The 22,480-nt window shown below is 49.6% G+C and overlaps 1 protein-coding gene across 3 annotated transcripts; it reads left to right on the forward strand.

Annotated features, from left to right (window-relative positions):
• Positions 1-216: 216 nt before the first annotated feature.
• On the forward strand, positions 217-22,340 carry ATP8B1 (ATPase phospholipid transporting 8B1). Of its 3 annotated transcripts, none has more exons than XM_038124256.1 (30): positions 217-660; positions 896-1,085; positions 2,788-2,891; positions 8,976-9,168; positions 11,238-11,335; positions 11,619-11,732; positions 12,233-12,331; positions 12,435-12,496; positions 12,937-13,009; positions 13,103-13,173; positions 13,519-13,601; positions 13,761-13,919; positions 14,087-14,175; positions 14,473-14,663; positions 14,747-14,955; positions 15,398-15,441; positions 15,541-15,700; positions 16,276-16,464; positions 16,697-16,809; positions 17,041-17,205; positions 17,301-17,412; positions 17,615-17,690; positions 17,798-17,930; positions 18,157-18,442; positions 19,020-19,243; positions 19,652-19,735; positions 20,003-20,248; positions 20,400-20,538; positions 20,619-20,749; positions 21,257-22,340. In XM_038124256.1, the coding sequence occupies exons 4-30, from the start codon at positions 8,988-8,990 to the stop codon at positions 21,482-21,484; spliced, it is 3,759 nt and encodes a 1,252-aa protein (XP_037980184.1). In that variant the 5' UTR covers positions 217-660; positions 896-1,085; positions 2,788-2,891; positions 8,976-8,987; the 3' UTR covers positions 21,485-22,340. The 3 variants fall into 3 exon arrangements, with proteins under 3 accessions (XP_037980184.1, XP_037980185.1, XP_037980186.1); XM_038124257.1 differs by having other exon boundaries at positions 896-1,080; XM_038124258.1 differs by having other exon boundaries at positions 219-660; positions 15,544-15,700.
• The last annotated feature ends 140 nt before the right edge of the window (positions 22,341-22,480 follow it).

The raw sequence follows: 22,480 nt of genomic DNA on the forward strand, positions 1-22,480 counted from the left end.
GAGCAGCAGCCCATCATCACTTTAAGGGACAGACTTTTCCAGATTTTTACATTTAATCAGATCAGTAACCATATCTGCATTCCACTTGCCCTAACTTGCATTATTTGTGAACAAATGTGCATGTGGCAGAACAGCACTACTGCCATCCCTAAATATGACCACTTTATCTGTTAATTAATTTATCTGCTTACTAATGAGCAAAATCATCGGTTAACAACGTCACTCCTGAGCATCCCCCAATTCTCCAGTCCTTCCTCAAAAGGATTTGGGAACCACGAGTCCATTCGGAGCTTTTAAAAGGCCAAAAGGCTAAAAGCTCAGTGATGCTGTGCAGTCCAGTGAACAAGGAGCGACGAAGCAAGCCTGTCGTTTAGAACAGCGCCAGGAGGGAGGTCCCAGCTATGCCCGGAGCCCCCCCAGAGCAGGGGCCTGCGGAGCGCCTCCCGCGGGCGGCAGCGACCGGAGGCTCCCAGCGCGGCGGCGGCGGCGGCGGCCCCGCGGTGCCGGGCCGGGCTCGGGGCCGGGCTCGGCGGCCCCTCCTCTGCTCCCCGCCCGCCAAACCGGGGGAACCCGTCCGGCCGGTCTGGCGGCGCTCCCGGGGAGCCGGGGCGGGCGCGGGGCTCGGCGGGCGCTGGGAGCGAGCGGGAGCCGCGGGCGCAGGTGAGCCGGGGCCGGGGGCTCCTGCCCGGAGAGGGGCTGCCGGAGAGGGGCCGCGGGCTCGGGGCCGGGGCGGGGGCGCGGTGCCTCCATCACCCCCAGGGCCGTCCAGCGCCGCCTCCGCAGGTGCCGGGGTCGGGGCAGGCTCTGTCCCGGCCCGCCCCGCCGCACAGGTGGGGCCGGAGCTGACCCCGGGCGCACCCGGAACGCCTTCCCTTCTTTTCCCTTTCCTTCCCAGAGCATTCCCTGCTCGGAGCGGGGACCCCGACGCGTCGTTTTGGAGAGTTTGAAGCCCGGCGGGACCCCGCGGAAGTCGGCGTTCCCCTCGCTGCCAGCCGCGGGATGTGCGGCCGGTGATGGTCGAACTCAGCGCACAGTCTCTCCGGTCTGAAGCCTAAAGAAAGCGCAGGCGTTTGCTGGAAGGTGAGGTAAGGCTGCTCGGCTGTCTCCGGTCTCCCCGAGCCCCCGGGCACTGACTCCAGCTGGTGGCCCTGGGCTGGTTGCCCTGCTCCCGGCTTTCCCCCCCATACCTATATACTGAGAGCAGCCTTCAGGGCTGCGGGGTGATTACTCATTAGTCAGTGTTTGTACAGTCATCAGGGCAGCAATAGGTTTCTGCGTTAAGGAGCAGTAATTCTGCAATAGAAAATACCGGGCAAGTGACTTGTGAGGTCAGTGACTTGCTTGGAAACAAAACAAAACAAATTGGGTGTGTTGGTCCTGTCACCTCGTGCTTCGTGCCTGCCGCTCACACAGAGAGCATCCCGTGGAGCCGGGATGGAGCTGTGCTGAACGGGGCAGCTAAGGGAGCCTCTCGCCGCTGGCTCGGGTGTCAGCAGGAGCGCTTTGAAACCCAAGAGCCGAGCGGCACGGGAGCTCCGGCGGGGCCCGGGCTGGCAGTGGGTAACAGCCGGGCTGTTTGCCTCCGGGCTGAGCAGAGGGGGGCCGCTGGGATCTGGGGGGACAGCCTGGCCCTTGAGCAGTCCCCACCTGCGTGGCTGCTGCTGGAGTGAGTCCCTGGGTTAACTCCCTGTAAGCGTCTGTGCTGGGTCAGGCTTGCTCAGGTTTCTCTTTGGTCGTGGGTTTTGATTTGTCCTTCTCCTCAAAGCCTGGTTTAGAAGATAAGTAGTATCTGGCCATTTTTGAAGTTTTCCTTGTCAGCTTCTGCACTGGTGGTCACCTTAGAGTCTGCTTGCTTTTGTACCTGTCCCAGGCCTCTCTTTGTGTTAACTTGTAGCTATGGTAGAGATTACTTTCAGCAATTTCTAAACTTTTCCCACTTAATTCTGCCATAAAGACAGCATGTCAATGTTCTGGACCTTTGCTTTGGAGTTTGGGATGGTGAATTCCAAAAGCCACCTCACTGAAGTTATTTTAAAATGAGCTGGAATTTGTCTCTGCTCTCTTGTTGGTGTGGCTGTTGTTTGAGGGCGAGAGCTCGAAGTGCTGCCTGCTCTCCAGTGTGGAAAGAGGGTTGGTTGTTGTTGTTTCAGATCCGAGGGGTTTTGATGTTCTTCCTGGCTGGGCTTTGTCAGGCCTCGTTTAAATGAGATGCTTTGTGCAGCTGTAATCGAATGCAGGACGTTGGCCAGGAGCTTCTGAAACCCAACCCTGGCTCTGTCAGTGACTTACCCAATGGCCCGGGGCAAATCACTTACCCTCTCTGTTTCTGCGCTGGTCGGCGAAGGGCAGGATCCTCGTTCCAGACCGAGTCCCTGAGCCCTCCTCGGCGCTGCCGAGCCCTGTGACAGCCCTGCCTTCTGGCAAGCTTACAGAATCCCTCTGGAGCGTGTGCTGGGCTCTCCCCATGTGTTCTGACAGAAACCTGAAATGTGTTTTTCATTTGACAATTTGACAATCGGTGGCGACAGGAAAGATGTACTAATGCCTTTACAAGCAGGGTGTGGGTGTTGGTATCTCTGAAAGGTCTCTACCAACCTCAAGCCACGAGTTTATCACGGAGCCCAGACACCTTAGGGTAGGAGGACAATCGGCTCCACACAAAGCCTAAGAAATTTTGCAAGGCAAATTAATTTCACTCTTTTCCTACAGAATAGTTTTTTGTTACTGTGTGTGTGCCCACAAGGTGGAATCAGCCAACAAACCATTTTCTGCATTGTTTCATTGCAGATGGAGCCTGATTTGAAGATGAGCACAGGGGATTCTCTGTGAGTGGCCGGTGCCAGCGCCTGTGATGCAGTCTGGGCTTCAGTCACACACTCCACTGGATAAAGGTCAGCTCAGGGAAATGGCTTCAGTGTCTATTGTAGGTGCTGCCAGAAGAGGTGTACTAATGGCATCTCCAATCCTGGGAGCAGGAAGTTACCTTTATTTAGTCCAGTTAAAAATACCTGCTGGTTTTGATGATGATGGTGATTGCTAGGGGAAAAACTCTCTATGAAATTCCAAAAATCTTCTACTCCAAACAGTGCAGTTTAGGCATGGACAACAATAATTATTTTTTCCTCCATGAACCTCAGGATGGGCTGTTGTATAACATGAACCTCGAGTCCGAGGTAACACCCTCTGAAAGGCAGGCTGAAACCCCTTCAGAGAGTGCTGGAACCTGTCGCTTGAGCAAAGGTTACCAACCCTCTTATCTTCTGCAAAGCTAGCTTGCCTTGCCTTGGACTTTACATGATGGAACTCTGCAGATCTGTTAATGAGAAATCCTAGGGCAGATAACGGGGAAATGATGATTTTGTGGCTGCAAAGGCCCATCTTCAGCCCGTTTTGCGTAACCTCAGGCAGCTGGCCTGTACGCTGTGGGTCTCTTTCTTGCAGTGATTCTCTGTTAAATTCTTGGTGTCTAGTCAATCTCTTCCCTGTGTCAAATCCTGTTGGCTCATCAGGATAAATTAGTTATATTGGAACGTCCTTCATACCTATTTTCATACAAGTTTTAATAAGTGGCTACACCAGGGAGTGCACAATAGCCTCTGCTTTCTATTTTAATTTTTTCCCCAAGATGGGACCTGAACGTTTGTCAGCAGCACAGAACTGTACCCTCTCTCCTCCCTCGAGAGGGCTTCAGGGTCTGGGTGTCTCAGCTTGCTTGAACAGGTCTGCAGTGTGTTCAGGGGAGGAACTGTCACCTCCCTGCAGCCTGGTTTGGCATCAGCAGCTTTTTAAAGTAAGATTTTCAAAGTAAGATTTTCAAAGTAAGATTTTTAAAGTAAGATTTTTTAAAGTAAGATTTTCAGAGCTTGGTGTTACAGTTTTACTCTGGTGTTTGCCTGCTGATGGTGCAGGTCATGGGGATTATTAGGGCACTGGAGGAGGGACTGGGGCTGGCTCCTTGCAAAGGAAAGATCTGTGGGTCTTGCAAGGTTAAATAGCAATTTAGAAGTCCCTTGGAACTGGAATTAGTCCTTAATCCTCAGAGTCTGTACAGCCTCCAGGGCAGCAGTAGGTGCCTGTGTTAAGGTACTGTTGTGAATCAAACAAATACACTTTGTATTTAAAAATGGTGTGTGTAAACTGCGGGGCTGGGTGCACAGCAGCGCTGATGGTGCGGCCGGGCTGACTCCTCTGGGACCTGTCCCTTGCAGAGCAGGATCCCCAAGGACTTCTCACCTTGAGGGAGAGCTGGAGCCCTGGGTGGCTCTGTTGTGCAGAGATCCCGGGTAGGGCACGCTGTGCTCTCCTGAGGCGTGAGGGTGCATCACTTCCCCACGAGCATTCGATCTGCAGCCACACTGGAGTCCCTCTGATTGTGCCCTTCGGGGTGATTCCGAGTCAGCACGCGTGGGCAGGTTCCAGTGGGGGCTGTGTCCAGGGTCACAGTGCAGGTCACAGTGCATCCTCACCCTGTGTAGGGTCAGGACTGGGTTTCATTACCTTACACTCGAGCCCCAGCTGGCTCAAGGTGCATACCTGAACTCCTGAGCTCACCTTTCTCCAGGGCATCCCAGCAGCTGGGCTCTACCTCTCCTAGGGCGCAGGGGACAGCCAGGGTGTTCGAGAACAAGTGACTAAGGGAAACCATTCCCTCCAAGATATAATTTTTGTGTGTTCAATTACTGTAAAGTAGTCATTCAGGGAAGTAACTGGAGCTGTTGTGTGTGAAATAGATCTATAAATTGATCAGCTGTAGGCATGTAATTTACATAGCAATCTGCCTGAAGCTTAGTAGTGTTTGGACTGAAGGTTATTTCCTTGGCCCATTTGTGCTGATTCATGCTGTTTTAGCTGCTGTTTTCTTTTCCTCTCAAAATGTCATAAAGATTACCTGGAAGGTTTTAGCTGTTCAGAAGACCTGTCTATCTGCCTGTCCAAGCCCTTGTTACCAGTCACATTTCACATCTGCTGTGAGTAATCAGTCATCCATCTCATCTATTGGAAGCAAATCCAGTTTTTGATTTGCCAGTTTCCCTGTAGCAGCTCTGGTTCCAGGGAGATGAGCTGCTGAACACATTTTTAATGAAGGCCCATACTCTGCCAAAGCCTTAGGCTGGGATCCCTGAGGGGAGAGCAGAAATGCAGCCTCCTGCTGTTTGGAGCCCTGGCTTCTGGCCGTGCTTTGGGGGTGTTAAAAATAACTCTAGGAGCATTAACTGGTACCAGTTGGGTCATTACTGGGCTGGAGGGTGGATAGTGACCTGAGAGTGGATGCTGGGCTGTCTGCAATTCCATATTTCAGGTCTCAAGTGCTGTTGCAGCCATCCCTCAGTCCTGTGCCTGTGGATGAAGGATGAGTCTGAAACCTCTCGGGGTGTGAGCTGGGATGGACTTCAGCCCCTTGCATACAGGTGTCTGCTCAGGGGGAGCCACGCAGGTGCTCTGTTGCTCTGATTTCTCCTTTGGGTGCTCTCCAGGGTGGCAGCCCCAAGAGTATCCTCAGCTGTTCCCTACAGGCTGCCTTTGTCCGTGTTCCCATTTTGGCTCCCCGTTACTGGCGAGGTGAGCAGTGTGGGACAGCTGAGGATGGCAGAACAATTACTGCTGGCTCTTAGGGAAAATGCAATTGCAGGGATCGTGCATCTGCCAGCAGGTCCTTGTGGGAGCCCCACCCCAGAGGCTGATGTCAGACACGGCTTCCTGCTGCAGTCTGGGGAGTTTGCATTCAGCTCTCCCCTAAGCAGGTTCTGTTTTGCAATGCTGGAATGTAACACCTAGTAAAGGAATAGATATTACATCTCTGAGGATCAGGCTTTGCATTTCAGTGCTTTTTTAAATCAGTGAAACATCCTGCTGTAGCTTTTTTGTCCCGTTTGAACTCTGGAGACCTGAAGCAGTTCAGAAGGGTCTCTGAGTTACTTTTTGTACTATTTGAGTTTGCTTCATGATTCTTGCTTAAAATGCTGATCTGGTGGTGTTCTGGAAGAGCAGTGCGTGGCCAGGTCTGAGCAGCTGCTGGGCTTGGCCCTGCCAGAGCATGTGAGGTAGTGCAGAATATGGTGCCAAGGACAGGAACATGCAGGGTGTGGGCTGTGCACAGGCTGTGGTGGCCAGCAGGTGTGTCATGGTGAGGCTTGTAGGTCTTTATATCCATAATAAACACAGAATAACAGCTTTAGTGGCATTCTAATCCTTTTGCTGTACATGTCCCTTGTTCTAGATGGATGCATTAACTTTCAGGGCACTGTGAGTGATGACCCAATTTGCAAGAAGTCACCCCAGGTTCTTGCAGCAGTGTCAAGTGCAGTGACTCTCCAGAGAAGAATTTAGAATGAAATTGGTTTGGGTTGTTGTTTACTGCCTTGAAACAAATGCAGTAAGTGGAGTTTTTACAAGGTTTAATTTATTCCAAATTATCTGGTGCTTGCCCTGAGGCAGAAGTAGACCCAAAACCTGAGTTACTGAAGCACTGTGGAATTTGCCCTTTTAGTAAATAAACTGGATCAGATATACTGGAACCTGTGCTTAATACTGTTTGGATCTCCTTCATCTCCCCATATATCCATCCTGCTGGATTTTCCAGGCTGGAAGGCAGGACTGGGAGATGGGCACTGCTCCCCACCGCCCAGGCAGTGTGAGCTGACACTTCTTCCAGACTCAAGTGGTTAATGTAGGGTTTTCTGATCTGAAACTGGTCTGAAACAGTGTGACAGCCCCTGTTGTCAAGTCAGGAACTAGAAAATGAGGGCTGTGCAGCCAAGAACCAGCTTTTTAAAGTGTTCTCTGAGTATTTGATCAAGCAGTATTGAACAGCCCTGTTGTTCCATCTCAGGCCCTCCACGAACTGTCACCACAGTCCCCAGAACAGTGACCAAAAGCAGTGGCCCCTCTCTTCCTGCCGTGTTTGTTCTCCTTGAGTTTCTGCTGGGTGCTTCTTGCATCCAGGTTCTGCTGGGTGTGAGCTCCCCTCTCTCACCCGCTGCCTCGGGGTTACTTGGCATCTCTGCTGCTCCAGCTGTGGCTTCCTCCCGTCTCCCCTTTCATTCACATCGTGATCCCTCCCCACCTTCCTCTGAACTTGTGACGGCTCTGCCCTCCCAGCCAGCCCTTTTCTTACAGTCCAGGTGTCAAGAAACGTCACTCTAAACCGATCTGTCGGCCTGTCAGGGGAGGACTCCTTTGCCCCCGGTCCCACAGCAGCTCTCATCTCTCTCCCAGCTGCGGGAGCTTTTCCATCCGCAGGCTCCCGGCCAGCCCCGGCACAGTTCCACTGCCTCCTGCAGCATGCTAATGGAGTGCCCGCAGCACAGAGGCTTGTGCTGCCCGCAGGGCAGCACTTAATGAGACCGCCTCTCTTAACGAGGTTTTCCAGTCGGCAGTTTAGTTCTCTGAGGAGGGAAAGGGACTACAGTTAATTTAACCTCACCCCAGATCTCCTGGCAGGCTGGTGGCACAATGCTGGTGGCATTGTAGGAGCTGCCACGTGGGCACACATCTGTAAGGCAGAACAAAAGCAGCAGTTTTTGACATCTCATCCACCCCTTTGCGTGACTAATTAGTTCATTAATCATTAAGCAGTTAATCAGTAAAGTGTAATAGACTAACAGCTGAATCTCTGTGTGCCAGAGATATGAGCTTGTTTCAGTTGTTGTAGAGTGAGAGCCAGTCAAAGATCTGGTGGCATTTTGTGTTCTAGAGTCTGTGTGTGGGAGGAACTTTTTCCCCCTACAAGAGGTGTTAGCAGGACAGAAGGAGTTAAAGCACGGAAAAGAGGATAAACAAACCAGAATATCACAGTGAGGTATTCAGGGGCCTGAACTGGAGCTTGAAGCGTATTTCCTAACTCCAAGGCTGTTTAGGAAAACGTGGTCTGTCACAGAAGCCTCAGGTTCTACACCTGTGTTAGTGACCAGCTGTCACACTCCTGAGTAATTCCATCAGGGAGAAGCCTCCAACAGCTTGAGTGGGTCTTGGCAGAAGCTGTGTGGATTCCTGTGCACTCAGCCGGGTGGGTTTGTTGTATTTTGTGGGCTGTCAGTCTGTGCTGGGCGGGCCTGCAGCGCTGTGCTGGGGAACATGGCCTGCCTCGGGCTCCCTGCCAGCAGCCTGCCGCTCGAGCAGCACAGTCTGTGCTCATGGAATATTTATCTCGCTCTTACAGGAGATATTAGGGAGGGGAGACGATTCAGCTTTGCAAAACCAGAAGCTGAGGGGGCTGTCAGCAGGTTTGGTGCCAGCCCCGCTGGCTGCTGAGTTTGTTAGCAAAGGCAGTGCCATGGTGGTGAGGCAGCTCCAGGGGCAAGCTGGGAACTGATGTGTAGCTCCGGGTTAGGATCACACCCAGCGATGGCTGGAGATGTCCAGTCGAAGCACAGGTGAGGGGCACATGGGCACGGCCACAGCTCAGCTCACCCCCCTCTGATACAGCTCAGGGCTGTGCAAAATGCCTCCCCGGGTGTCCTCGGGTGTTTAGACAGCGAGATGTGGGATCTTGCAGTGGCAAACACTGATGATCAGCCATGGCAAGAGAGAGGAAGGTTTGGGTGCGGCTGGGCAGGTGGGCATGGAGGATCAGCTGTGTGACCGAGCCCTGGGTGTCTGACCTGGTGTTCCGTGTCCCAGTGTGGCCGAGCAGGGCTCCAGCTCCTGTGGCTCCTCAGGGCATGATGTAATGGGCTCCGGGAGACGTGCTTGTGCGCTCCCCTGCTCCCACGTCCCGTGTCGGGAGCACACGCTGTTCCTGGGGCTGCAGCGTGTAATTACACGTAGCAGAACTGTAATGAAGGGCTGCCTGCGACAAGAACTGCCCCCAATGCTGCTCAGTGCTGGAAAACCAAGCCTGTGCCCTGCTCTGTTCCGGGGACCCTGCTTTCAGATGTGGGGTTTGGTGAGCAGCACCAGCAGAGTGAAACTGGAGATGTGGTTTCCAGCACTTGCTAGGTGAGCTCTTTTCCCTAACTCGTCCCAAATGCTGGCAGGGTGCTAGCAGCATGATCTCGGAGAGGGATTCGGAGACCACCTTCGAGGAGGACTCCCAGCCCAACGATGAGGTGGTGCCCTACAGCGACGACGAGACAGAGGACGAGCTGGACAGCCGGCAGCCTGGGGCTGAACCCGGACACAACCCAAGCAGCAGGGACGCCGAGGAGAGCCGAGAGCCCGGGAAGAAAGGTAACAGCACCATCACCCTGCTGTGGGCGGTGCACGATGCTGCATGCAGGGGCTGAGCCCGGGAACGATGGCACTTCTGTGTTGTTTTGTCAGGCAAGGTTTGGAATGGCTTATCTGGCTCTGGAGGAGTAAATTGATGGCAGTTCAGTTTAACAGATGTTTCAGAATGAAACTCAGCTTCATTCCAGCCTGCAGCCCAGTTCTGTGCCACTGCTCCTTGCGCAAGGATAATGAGCTGCATGGTGACCTCCTGGTAATTAAGGCAGGCCCTGGTTGTACGTGGCCTGCGCTCTGGGAACCGTTCAGACACACCTTGGTTTCCCAGTCCTCTGGAAATGGGCTCCAGCATAAGCATTTTGCTGTGCTCAGTCCGTGTTTTCCCTGGATTTCTGCTTGTGCAGAGCAGATTTCCACCTCACTGCTCATTTTACAGCCTCATGAGTTTCCTAAAAGGTAAAAGGTGAGTAGGAGGAGTTGAAAGGAACCGGCAGGTACAGCCTGTGGCTGCTGCCAGGTAAGAACCTCAGTGGGAGGAGTCTTTCTGGCATCCCTGCTCTGATTCTCTCCCCAAGAAACATCTGTAGCGCCCCTAAATTCCCTTTTCTCATGCAGCTACGCGAGCATTTTCAATGCTACCAGAGCCTGTGTAATTTATACAGATTTTTTCCTGTTTGTGTGGGAGCAGTTGATCAGCTCTCATTTCATAACCAGCTGTTACGTGCTGTCATTTTACAAGCACCCGTCACATGTTTAGTTTAAGATTTTTTTCATGATGGCATCCTTTGAAGTTGATGAATTACCAAAGCAGCTTGGCAAATATTACGGTGTTAGTACCACACTTTGAAGTAATTTTGAGGAGCTTCCTTCCTGCAGGATTTACCTCAGACCTGTCAGTTTTCGATCAGTTTTATCAACACTGCAATGTTTTTGGAATGTGTTAAAGAAATGTTTATGTAAACTTTATGTTTTTCTTTATGCCCTGTCATTTTGACAAACTTAGTAACTTTCTGAATTCACGCAAATAATATTTAACTCAAAACATGCTTCTTCGAGATAAATATTTCTCTGTTATCTTCCGGGCTTGTAACCAAGGTGCTGGAAATGAAAGTTGTGTAGTCACAGGAGAAGTCCAGATGTCAGTGTGGAATGCGCTCTGTGGTGGGTGGGAAAAAATAAATCGCCTTTGCAGTTGGATTTGGGTTTGGAAGTGTGAGTCACGGCCGTGCCCCCGCCTCTGCCGCCGGCAGTTTCACCCCGTCCGTGGTGAAGAGGATCCCGGGCACCAGGAAGAGCGCCCATCAGGGACAGTCCCTGCGGGCTGCAGGAGAGGGGAGATGCTTGCCCGGTGAGTCAGGAGAGCTGCGTTTCCGAATCCTGCCTGCGCCATCCTTCCCAGGCGGGCAGAGCTGCCGGGAGCCGCTTCCCAGCAGGGAAGGAGCTCCGGGGTGACAGCGGGGTGTCTGTGCTGCAGGCTGGGCGAGTGCCACCCCAAGGGCTGGGAGGGAAAGCGGCGGCCCGTGACAGAGCGGGCACAGACAATTACTTGATGGATGCAGTTCCTGTTCCTGAGTTTTCTCGCAATCGAGCAAAACTGGGGGCTGAAGAAATAAAATGAGGGCTTCAGATTTGTATTTTTTAATAGGTGTGAATGAAGACCATGGCACAGTGTGGTTAAATCAAATAATTGCCTTCAGAAGGCGAGCTGACCTCTTCATTTCCAGCAAGACGTACACCCGGGTTGGAGTGCTTAGCGCTTCACGGAGGCAAACCAAAACGGGGGGGAGAAGGGAATTTAGCATGGATCAATGTTACTCTGCAGGTGTCCCACAGAACTTCCAAATGTTAAGCAACGCTTCTCCCTACCTCTGAATGTACTTGAATTGCTAATAAAGACGAGCAGCCTGGAAACGTCTTGAAAAGGTTTCTTTAAGGATATGTGTTATAAAGCAGGTACCAGCCTTGCTTCAGTCGACAGTACCTTTAAAACATGGATTTGAGAGGAAACCTGAAAGTGGCAGATTTGTTCCCTCATGTTTGTAACCCTTTTGGACTCTTTTTGTCCCTTCCAGACTGCAGCTGGCAAGTCAAAGCAAACGACCAGCGTTTCTACGACCAGCCGGGCTTCAAGAGAACAATCTTCCTGTGCTTCAAGAAAAGCAAATATGCGGTAAGTTGTCTTATCCCAGTGAGGTGCTAATTGTCGGGTGAATGCCTCCTTAATCCCGGTAAGATCTCTGGAATGGCTGGTGGGTGGTGTAAAAGCCACTCAGTGTTTCCAGCAGAGGGGGGGAAGAATAACTGGGTTGGGGTTTTCGAATGGAAAATCAAGCGTTTATCAAGAGACGTGTTTAAGGGGAGATGGAGAATTAGGAACTTAAAAGTATGCAGTGTACATTTGTGTTGGAAGGAGAAGCTCTGCTGTGTGACTGATGTTTGGGTTTCTCCCACAGGGAAATGCAATTAAGACATACAAGTACAACCCCATCACTTTTTTACCTCTGAATCTGTTTGAACAGTTCAAGAGAGCAGCCAACTTCTATTTCCTTGTTCTTCTCATATTGCAGGTAAGCAAGATGGAGAGTACTGACTGTGAAGGGAATCTGAGCTCAGCAATATTTATGACACATTTCAGTGCTGTCCTGTCAGGGAATTGAGGGGCACTATCTGAACGGCTGCAGAGACCAAGCCCATCATAACAGAAACCTGCAGCAAACCCGGATGAGCTATGGCAGGGTTCTGGGATGAGCTAGGTGCACAGAATTGGAATGAACTCATTGCAGAGTTTCCTCATGAATTTCATGAGGAAAAGATATTCCTTGAGTTCATCTCATGAATCAGAAGCACCACCAGACTGTATGAACCAGTGCAATTGTTAAAGGAAAGCTGATTCCTAACTAGTGTAACGGCCAAACTCTTCCCACAGATTTTTGTTCATTTTCACAACCTGACTTAACATTCTCTCTGATGTGTTGTTTTTTTTCTCCAGTCAGGTCACTGTGAAATATCTCTGATTCAAATTTGGTTGATGATCCCGTACTGACCAGGTTTTATTGGTCTTTTGTAGTCGATTCCTCAGATAACTACCCTGTCATGGTACACAACACTGGTGCCCTTGCTCTTGGTGCTGGGAATAACTGCGGTCAAAGACCTGGTGGATGACATTGTAAGAACCATGTGCTGTTCATACGAAAGCCAAACCCTCCCAGTGCAGCTCATTTCTCCTGCTGTGACACGGGCAGGGAGTACATTGTTTGCTCCGGTTTCAGGCCCGTCACAGGATGGACAGCGAGGTCAATAACAGGACCTGTGATGTCATCAAGGATGGAAGGTTTGTGTGCTCCCCTCTGAGCTCTGCAAGGGATGATCGTGTCCCTGTTGCTAAGCTTTGCCACAGATCTGAACCCGTAGATGACAGGAAAGCCTCAGCTCTGTTCTCTACTGCCTGTCTGAAAACATAATTGAAGCTGGAAGAGAATTGCTTAAAGGAGAATTAATTTAAAGTTAATTCTCCAGGACTAAATCATTGCTAAGAGCAACTTCTGTGGAGAGAAGGACAGGAATTCATGACTAGGTGAAGTGGGAAGAGAAGAGGTAGGTTGACTTCTGAGCTGTAGACCCTCAACTAAAATGCAGTTTCTGAGAAGCAAACCCACAGCACACCAAAAGGTCGTTTTTTTTTCCTAAGGAAAGTTCAGTATTATAAGATTTCTAGAGTGCATAGTGTTCTAGATTAAAGAGCAATAACTGTTAAACTATCTTTGGTATTAGGTTCAAAGCCACTAAATGGAAAGATATTAAAGTTGGTGATGTTGTTCGTCTGAAGAAAAATACGTTTGTTCCCGTAAGTGCTTCAGATACACTTGATTTATGTTTCAAGAGAGCTCTGTAGGAATTTTTGCCTGGCTTTATTGATGTCTATTTATTTGTTTTCTAGGCTGATATTTTGCTGCTGTCCAGCTCAGAACCAAACAGTCTGTGCTATGTGGAGACAGCTGAACTGGATGGGTAAGGTTCTGCTTAAGGATGTCTTGGAGTTAATTTGGGCTGAGTAGGAGAAGAGCAAGGATTGTGTATGTTAGAGGCTGCTTGTTAAACCCCACATGGGGAACTGTGTTCAGCTGCTGATTCCCACAATTCAAGAATCATTAAAATTTGTCCACTGGAGTGCTACAGACACATCAAAAGTGTTGGAGAATGTGACATAGGAAGAAAGGGGGAAGGACATGGATTTATTTTTTACTTTAGTATAGGTTGCCCAGAGAAGTAGCGGTACCTTAATTTAATTGTGTTTAAACTTCTCTCCTGCATCCATGGTTTTAATAAAATCACCTTTTTATCCTTTCTTCTTAGTGAGACTAACTTAAAATTCAAAATGGCCCTAGAGGTGACACACAGACACCTTCAGGAAGAAAGTGCCCTGGCAGACTTTGATGGTTGGTACAGTTTTACACCTAATGCTGTTAGAACCTAGCTCAAATCCTTTGCAAGGCACTAAAAGTAAAGCAAAGCTGCTTTGATGTTGATGGTGGGTACAAGTCAATGCCTTTGGATTTGGCTTGTACATTAAACACATTCTCCTTCAAATTTTCTAGGTCTGGTTGAATGTGAAGAACCCAATAACCGACTGGATAAGTTTACAGGAACATTATCCTGGAGAAACTCAAATTATTCCCTGGATGCTGATAAGATTTTGTTGCGTGGCTGTAAGATCAGGAATACAGACTTCTGCCATGGAATGGTCATATTTGCAGGTGTGTAATATTTCCCCACTAAAAGCACACCTGTAGAGTGAAAAAGAATCTTCACCCTATAGACAGCAATTGTATTTCATGTCCCAGTTTGGTAAAACTGTAATACTGACATGTGTTTGCTTATCCTGTCTTTCCCTTTTTTTAAATTTTTCACTCCTTCTTTTTAGGTGCTGACACAAAAATAATGAAAAATAGTGGAAAGACAAGATTTAAAAGGACAAAAATTGACTCCCTTATGAACTACATGGTTTATACTGTAAGCCTTTTTGTTTAAAATTCAGATTTTAAGTGAATAGTGAATGCAAAGTTAGGTAGCTTCTTTCTGTGTGTATGTAATAAATAGGTTTCAACTTTTTTCTGGGATAAATACGTTTCATCTTTTTTCTGCTGAGCTGGGATGGAGTAGGAGGAAATCTGAAAGGTGCCCTTGTGGGAAGTGTTTGCTCCATTTCTCCTCACTAATACCTGTGATACTCTGTTTGCAACGTGGGGATTCGGGATTTAAGTCGAGCAGACGTTTCTGAAGTGTGAGAGGCCTCTCTGTGCCCTGCAGATCATCGTGGTCCTCATCCTGCTGTCGGCTGGGCTGGCCATCGGACACACCTACTGGGAGCAGCAGATTGGCAACTCCTCCTGGTACCTCTACGATGCCCAGGACTCCAGCCCTGCCTACCGGGGCTTCCTCAACTTCTGGGGATACATCATTGTCCTCAACACCATGGTGCCCATTTCCCTCTATGTGAGGTAGGGCAGCACCTGGGGAGGTGGCATTGGGTGGAGCTGCGAGCTGCAGCTGGGAGTGAGAGCCTTCCTTCCCTTTCATTTAGTGTGGAAGTGATTCGCTTTGGCCAAAGCTATTTCATCAACTGGGACCTGCAGATGTACTACCCCGAGAAGGACACGGCTGCCAAGGCCAGGACCACCACGCTCAACGAGCAGCTGGGGCAAATCCAGTACATCTTCTCTGACAAGACTGGAACCCTCACACAGAACATCATGACCTTTAAAAAGTGTTGCATAAATGGGCAAAGATACGGTAAGTTGTGCAAAGCCTGTGCAAAGGAGGAGCAGGAGGAAATTTCAGTACCTGTTGGAGGTCAGGTACATACAAGTTCTCTTAGTTCCAGCTGAACTTCCACAATTTAGACCTGGCACTGGGTAAAGCACAGGGTTGAGTTGTTGGGGCTTTCCCACTTACAAAGTGGAAATTAAGGAACTTTAGTGGGATCTTCTCAGCTTTCAGAAAAACTGAAAATTGGTAATTTGCACAATTTTTTGTACAAATTTACTTTCACTAGAAATGCTCTGGGGACAAAGTCAAGAGACAGAGAAGGAAATTTTAGTGTGAGCAGCAGTTTGTCCTTTTCCTTCCCTTCCAGTGGCAGGGCAGTACATGTTGTAGATACATTTTGCTTTGTGGTGGGCTGTAAAGGCCTCGTTGTGCCTGGTGGCCCTGAGTGCAGGTGCTTGCCTTGCAGGAGACTGCCGGGATGAAGCAGGGCAGCTCCAGAGCCACCCCGAGGTAGGTTGATCCCAGCCGCCGCCGCGCCCGGAGAGCTGCGGGTGGGCACAGAGCAACGGCGCCTGGGGTGACTCAGACTCTCTTCCCCTGTTTCCTAAGCAGCAAGTCGATTTCAGCTGGAATGTGTACGCAGATGGAAAGTTCTTATTCTATGACCACTATCTGATAGAGCAAATAAAGTCTGGAAAGGAGCCAGAAATCCAGAAGTTCTTTTTTCTGCTTGCTATTTGTCACACAGTCATGGCTGACACTTCTGATGGTGAGTGTGGCTTTTGGTTAGTTTGTTTTCCTTGTGTAGCAGAAAACAATAATTCAAATCCACAAGGGAGACATCTGCAACTAATGCTGATACTATAAAGAAGGAGTGTTAGGCTGCCCTTATAAATTAAACAGACCTAAATGTGGATATGATCAGCTATTGAATTCGTGAATTCATGGGTTGGAATATTCAATTACAACATGGAATATGAATATTGCTTTACTCCCATCTTTGTGAAATCTCCATGAAACCAACAGTGTCCTGTCCTTTCTTGTTCCTAATATTTTTGTGGTTGTTTCCACACACTGTATTGGTGTCTCTGGCCAAGGATTTGTCTTTTGGAGCTTCTTTTGAAAATGTTTAAATGACAGGATTGAGAAATTAGGATGTTGAGGTAGAAATCGTGGAGTTTTGCTCTAGTACGTGGAGGGAAGCAGGCTGAGGGCTGGTGCTGTTTGGGAAGTGTTTGTAACAGACGGGGGGTTCGTGGTCTCTGCCCTCTGCGTGCCCTGCTGGCAGGTGCTGCAGCAGCGTGCAGCTGGACCCTCAGCTGTATCCTGGCTGCAATCCTGCAGGCCAGCTCCACTACCAGGCAGCTTCCCCGGACGAGGGGGCCCTGGTGACGGCCGCCCGGAACTTCGGGTACGTGTTCCTGTCCCGAACTCAGAACACCATCACCATAAGTGAGATGGGCGTCGAGAGGACCTACGACGTGCTGGCCATCCTGGATTTCAACAGCGACAGGAAGCGCATGTCTGTCATTGGTAAGCTGCTTGCCACCGGCCTGCGTGGAGAGGTCACGTGTTTAGGGGTGAAAGGGGATGTGCAAAGGAGGCTGCGGTCAAGAATTAACAGCTGTGTGGCAGTCCTGGGGCGCGTTTGAGCCTGCTGAAGAAGAAACGCCATCTTGTATTTGGTACTTGGCAGCAGGCTGAAAATCCAATCTGAAGTGATTCCTCTGCATAAGGGTGCCACCTCTGCTGTTTCCCTCCGCAGTGAGAGAGGCCGGTGGCAGAATCAGGCTGTACTGCAAGGGGGCTGATACGGTGATTTACGAGCGGCTGCACCCCAGCAATGAAAAGAGAGAAGCCACAGAAGAGGCGCTTGATGTATGTTTGCATTTTGCATGCTCTTTTTGAAACAAAAATCGTTTATTTCTGACAATAGTGTTAGTAATTTCCTTTTTCTAAGCTATTAAGACAAACAGAAGCCTGCAAATGGTTCTGAAAGTTGGACTTGTTCTGTCAAACTTGTCAAATGCTCATGTTCTTACCCTCATGTTTGGATTGCAAATGAAGAGTTTTCTTTCGTGGATATGTGTGGTTTTAATTATTTTTCAGGTCTTTGCAAATGAAACTCTCAGGACGCTCTGCCTGTGCTATAGAGACATAAGCCAGGATGAATTTGAAGTGTGGAATAAAAAGTTTATGGAGGCCAGTTTAGCTACAAGTCACCGGGATGAAGCTCTGGACAAAGTCTATGAGGAAATAGAAAAAAACCTGATTGTAAGGAGCTGCACATTTTTAGTACAGTTCAATTCTTATATTAAAAGAAACATGCTTCAATGCTACTAACCACCTGTATCTCAAATGCCTTCCAGCTGCTTGGTGCAACAGCTATTGAAGACAAACTACAGGATGGAGTTCCAGAAACTATCTCCAGACTCTCCAAAGCAGACATTAAAATCTGGGTGCTTACTGGTGACAAAAAAGGTGGGGTTGCTTACAGCAAAACAGCTAAAAACGGGGGGATTTTTTCCTGTTCATCTACACTGTGGCATTGAAAGGGAATTCTCATACTGAAACGTAAATCAGAAATTACTTAAGAGCACTTGAGGTGCTTCTGGCTGCTCCTAACAATTACTTGTGACGGAACTTTCAGTAAATACTTCCCTCTCTTAATTTTTTTTGGTAGAAACTGCTGAAAATATTGGATTTTCTTGTGAACTCTTAACAGAGGAAACAGCCATCTGCTATGGAGAAGATACCAGGCAAGTAGAAACACAGAGGAGTTAGTTTTCAGGATTTTCAGTCTGGGACTGACCTAGCTTAAAGTTTATCCTTGACTTTTTAGTACAGTTTCTCCCTCTCTTTCCAGTGCTCTCCTTCAAACGAGGCTGGAAAACCAGAGGAACAGGGCTGGATCCAGTCCACATTCCTCTCTCAGAATGAACGAGCCATTCTTCCAGGGCAGCAGAGATCGGGCTCTAATCATCACTGGCTCCTGGCTGGTATGTACAAAGGCTGTTCTCCCGACTGTTTGGGATTTTGGGGCACCACCAGCCTGCAGTGTCTCTCACTGAGGACTCTGTTCCTTTGTCTGCACAAGCAGTTCAGTAAAATGCCAGAAATGGATGCTGGGAGCATAATGACCTCAGGTGTGTTGTTGGGCAGTGCCTGGAGCAGGACTGGAAATGGTGCAGAAGAGAATATAGTAAGTTTCATTTTTTCCCACAGAATGAAATCCTGCAGGAGAAGAAAAAGAAGAAAAAGAAACTTAAACTGAAATTCCCCAGAACAGCAGAAGAGAAGAAAAAACAAACTGAGAAAAGGAGAAGGGCAGAGGCCTACAAGGAGCAGCAGCAGAAGAACTTTGTTGATCTGGCCTGCGAGTGCAGGGCTGTGATCTGCTGCCGTGTGACGCCCAAGCAGAAGGCCATGGTGGTGGAGCTGGTGAAGAAGTACAAGAAGGCCATCACCCTGGCCATCGGGGACGGGGCCAATGATGTGAACATGATCAAAAGTAAGGCAGCTGTCAAGCTCTCCCGCTAGGACAGATCTCCTCTGGCCTGCTCCTGCGGTCTCTCCGCTGTCCCTCTCTGTCAGAAGACTCTTCCATCTGCTTTGCTGCCGTGGGCCTTTTAGCTTCTGTGCCTGTTTCCCTTTCTGAGGAAGCACTTTAGGAAATGGTTAGTGGTTTTTCCTGATCTATTTTTTTTCTGTAGACATTCCCTGAGCAGGAATCTGTTCTCATGCTGTGTGTTACAGAAGTGTAATATAAAGACCAAAGCAGCAGCTTGGCTGCCCCTTGCCTGGTGGCATTAGCCATCCCAGATTGTCCTGCTCTGCTTCCCCAGAGATGCAAGTGAGGAAAAAATGTCTAGGATAGGGTTTATGTCCCAAGGGTGTTTGTAAACTGCCTGGCCAGTTTGTTCAGGGCTTTACTCACTCTGTCTCATTGCTTGGTTTTCCTTTGGTCAAATTTCCCAGGTGCGTTCTGACAGAACAAGCACTGAGAGACAGTCCAGGCGACAGTAGAAACGGTCGTGTTCCTGTCCCTTTGTCCAACCTAGTGTGTGGTGTTTGTCTCCTTCACCCAGCTGCCCACATTGGAGTTGGGATCAGTGGCCAGGAGGGGATGCAGGCTGTCATGTCGAGTGACTACTCCTTCGGGCAGTTCCGCTACCTCCAGCGGCTGCTGCTGGTCCACGGGCGCTGGTCGTACATCAGGATGTGCAAGTTTCTGAGATACTTCTTCTACAAAAACTTCGCTTTCACGCTGGTCCACATCTGGTACTCGTTCTTCAATGGCTTCTCTGCCCAGGTAGGAGGGTGTGCTCGTGTGGGATAGCAACAAGCAGATGCTTCTGTCAGTGTGGAACAGCAAAGGCTTAACCTGGGAAGTGTCAGGAATGTGAAGGTGTCACCAGTGATTTCTGCAAGAGGATGTGATGAGTACCGAGCGAGTTACTTACAAGCAGTTAGGTGTGATCCCAGAGCACTAAAGTCAGGATCACTGCTGTACAGGGAGGAAGATTTGGAAGGAGTGGGGCAGCTTAACACAGGCCAAAGAGCTTGAGCAGAGCCTTGAGCCAAGGTGCTGCTGCCTTTGGGTGGACACCGAGACAGGGAACTTAAAGCTGCAGTAGAGCACATGTGAGTTTTCTCACCTGGAGGGGAAGGATGTAATAAAATGAAATCACTAAGTCCTGCAGTTTCCCCTCTGTTGCAGACAGCCTACGAGGACTGGTTCATCACCCTGTACAACGTGCTGTATTCCAGCCTCCCGGTCCTGCTCGTCGGCTTGCTCGACCAGGTATCCCCATCTTGTTACTACAGATCAATCCAAAGGCACCTATCACCAGGTCTTCAAGTTACACGGGTTGTCCATGAAACAAGAGGGGTTTGGTTGTGTGTGGCTTTTAAGAATGTTTTCCTTTTGCATTACCTGTGCAAATCCCTGCTCCTGGAAAGAAAAAGGGATCTGCCATTCCCTTTGGGATACTGTATAGTTCAGCTTCTCACTCTCCAAAGCTCAGGCTGAGAACAACAATTCACAACTTTCTTTTTCCTCTTTATTAAGGATGTGAGCGACAAACTGAGCCTTCGGTTCCCCAGACTTTATGTTTTGGGTCAGAGAGATTTACTTTTCAACTACAAGAAGTTCTTTATAAGTTTGCTCCACGGAGCTCTGACTTCACTGATCATCTTCTTCATCCCGTACGGAGCCTACCTTAAATCTATGGGACAAGATGGAGAAGCCCCTGCAGATTATCAGTCCTTTGCTGTCACAGCAGCATCCTCTCTGATATTTGTTGTCAATTTTCAGGCAAGTAAGCTTGGTTTCCTGAGCTCTGGTGTTCTGAGAACACTTTCTGCTCACTGTTCAAACTTTTCTACTAGAAAGGTAACAACATGTAAAAAGTAGTTGACATTATCTGGAATTAAGAAACTCATTTGGCACTTTTGTTTGCTTTTAGATTGGCCTGGATACGTCTTACTGGACTTTTGTTAATGCTTTTTCAGTATTTGGGAGTATTGCACTTTACTTTGGGATCACATTTGACTTTCACAGTGCCGGAATCCATGTTCTCTTCCCTTCTGCCTTTCAGTTCACAGGTCAGTCCTGGTGGTTTGTGTTCTCAGTCCTGTGTCATGTAGCTTTGTCATAAATTAACTGTTGCTCCTTTTATTCCCAGGAACTGCTCCGAATGCTCTGCGGCAGCCATACCTTTGGCTTACCATAATTTTATCCATTGCCATTTGCTTACTGCCTGTCGTGGCACAGCGCTTCTTATCCATGACAATCTGGCCTTCGGAGAGCGATAAAGTGAGTGGCATCTGTTGTGTGGGTGAATGTGGCAGTGTTCATTTACAGGGGCTGCTGTCAGTGCTAAGGTGAGCTAGTGGAAGGTGTCCCTGCCCATGGCAGGGGGTGGGATGAGATGGGCATTAAGGTCCCTTCCAACTCAAGCCATTCTGGGATTTTATGATAGTGTTAGAGACAAGTAAGTGATGGTGCCCTTCGGAGAGCCACGCAAGCCTGGCTTGGGTCTTGCAGGCAGAGGAGTGGCTGCAGGGCTGGCCAGAGGCAGCCTCGTGTTTCCTCTTGTGTCTGGCTGAGATCTGGTGGTGCCACTGAGACCTCATGAGGCTGCTGAGGGCCCGAGTTTGGGTTTAATTTAGGCTGGGCTGGAGTGCCAGGGTTGCGTGTCAAGAGTGTGGGGGGTAGATTTGGCTACTTCTGCTCTGCTTGAGCCAGCACACAGCTATGAAGACAGACCAGCTGTCTGATGCTGCCTAACGCACATCCCGCCGTGTGTTTGCGTGCGTGCAGATCCAGAGGAACCGTCGGAAGTACCTGCTGGAGGAGCAGCAGTGGAAGCGGCGGCAGAGCGCGTTCCGCCGCGGAGTGTCCGCCCGCCGCTCCGCGTACGCCTTCTCGCACCAGCGCGGCTACGCCGACCTCATCTCCTCGGGGCGCAGCATCCGCAAGCGGCGCGCCCCGCTGGACGCCGTGCTGGGCGCCGGCCCGGGCTCCGGGCACCGCCGGGACACCCGCTGATGCGCTGCCTGCCGCGGGGGCTGTTTGTCCCCGCGACTGCACGGAACTGTTCCCAACAAACTCAGGATCTTTTTAACCACCTGGCACAAGGATGGGAAGATTTTTATGTCTTAGCACAGAAGTTTCTGGGTTTGGACTCCTGGGAGCACAGAAGGGCCAAGAGCTCTCCGTGGAGCTACTGATCCTTGTGTGAGTGCTGTGTATGACAGTGAAGGATACACGTGCTGGGAATGGAAACCCAGCAGTGTCCGGTTTAAGCGATGCCTGGAATTGCAGACTTTTCACTTTTTAATAGTATGTTGGTATAAAACTGTATCTACATTTCATACTTGTCACTGAAAGCGATTTCGCTTGTGTGCTCCATTTCATTAACTGCTCAGACATGATGGCACATGGGATGCTCGGCCCTGGAGAGGGCCCTGGATGCTCCCATCGGAGCTGTCACAGCTGAGCTGCGCTGTCTGGTGATAAACTCCAGCCAGTGTCAGACTGGATTAGGAATCAGGATCGACCTCAGCTCTGGGAGCTGCCCCTGGAGCTGGCACAAGCTATTCATTTCAGTTCTGGACACAGGCAGTGATGGGTAACTAGAAATCAGTCACTTTCATTGGAATGTATTCCAGTTGCTGGTGCCTCAGTTCTTACAGCATAAAAAGTGGTTTTATGAGTCTCTTTGCGTTTGCACATTCTTTACTCGAGTTGAGGTGTTTGAATGTTTCACTTTTATCTACTTCCCCCTCCCGAACTAAAGCTAATTATTGAAATGGTTTTATTGTAAAAATTATGACCTACAGCTCTCATTCACTGGAATGTACATTTCAAAAGTGTAATGCAAATAAATATCCGAAACTCTACTTCCTTGCACTGAGTCCGGGGGTTAGACTGGACCAGCCGACGTGTCAGCACCTGGCGGGGCGGAGCGGCGGGCCGCGCCCCGCCCGTGTGCGCGGCAGGGCAGGGCAGGGAGCGGAAGGGATAGGACGGGAAGGGCGGGGA

The sequence above is a fragment of the Motacilla alba genome, chromosome Z (assembly GCF_015832195.1).
Source record: "Motacilla alba alba isolate MOTALB_02 chromosome Z, Motacilla_alba_V1.0_pri, whole genome shotgun sequence".
NCBI classification, from domain to species: Eukaryota; Metazoa; Chordata; class Aves; order Passeriformes; family Motacillidae; genus Motacilla; species Motacilla alba.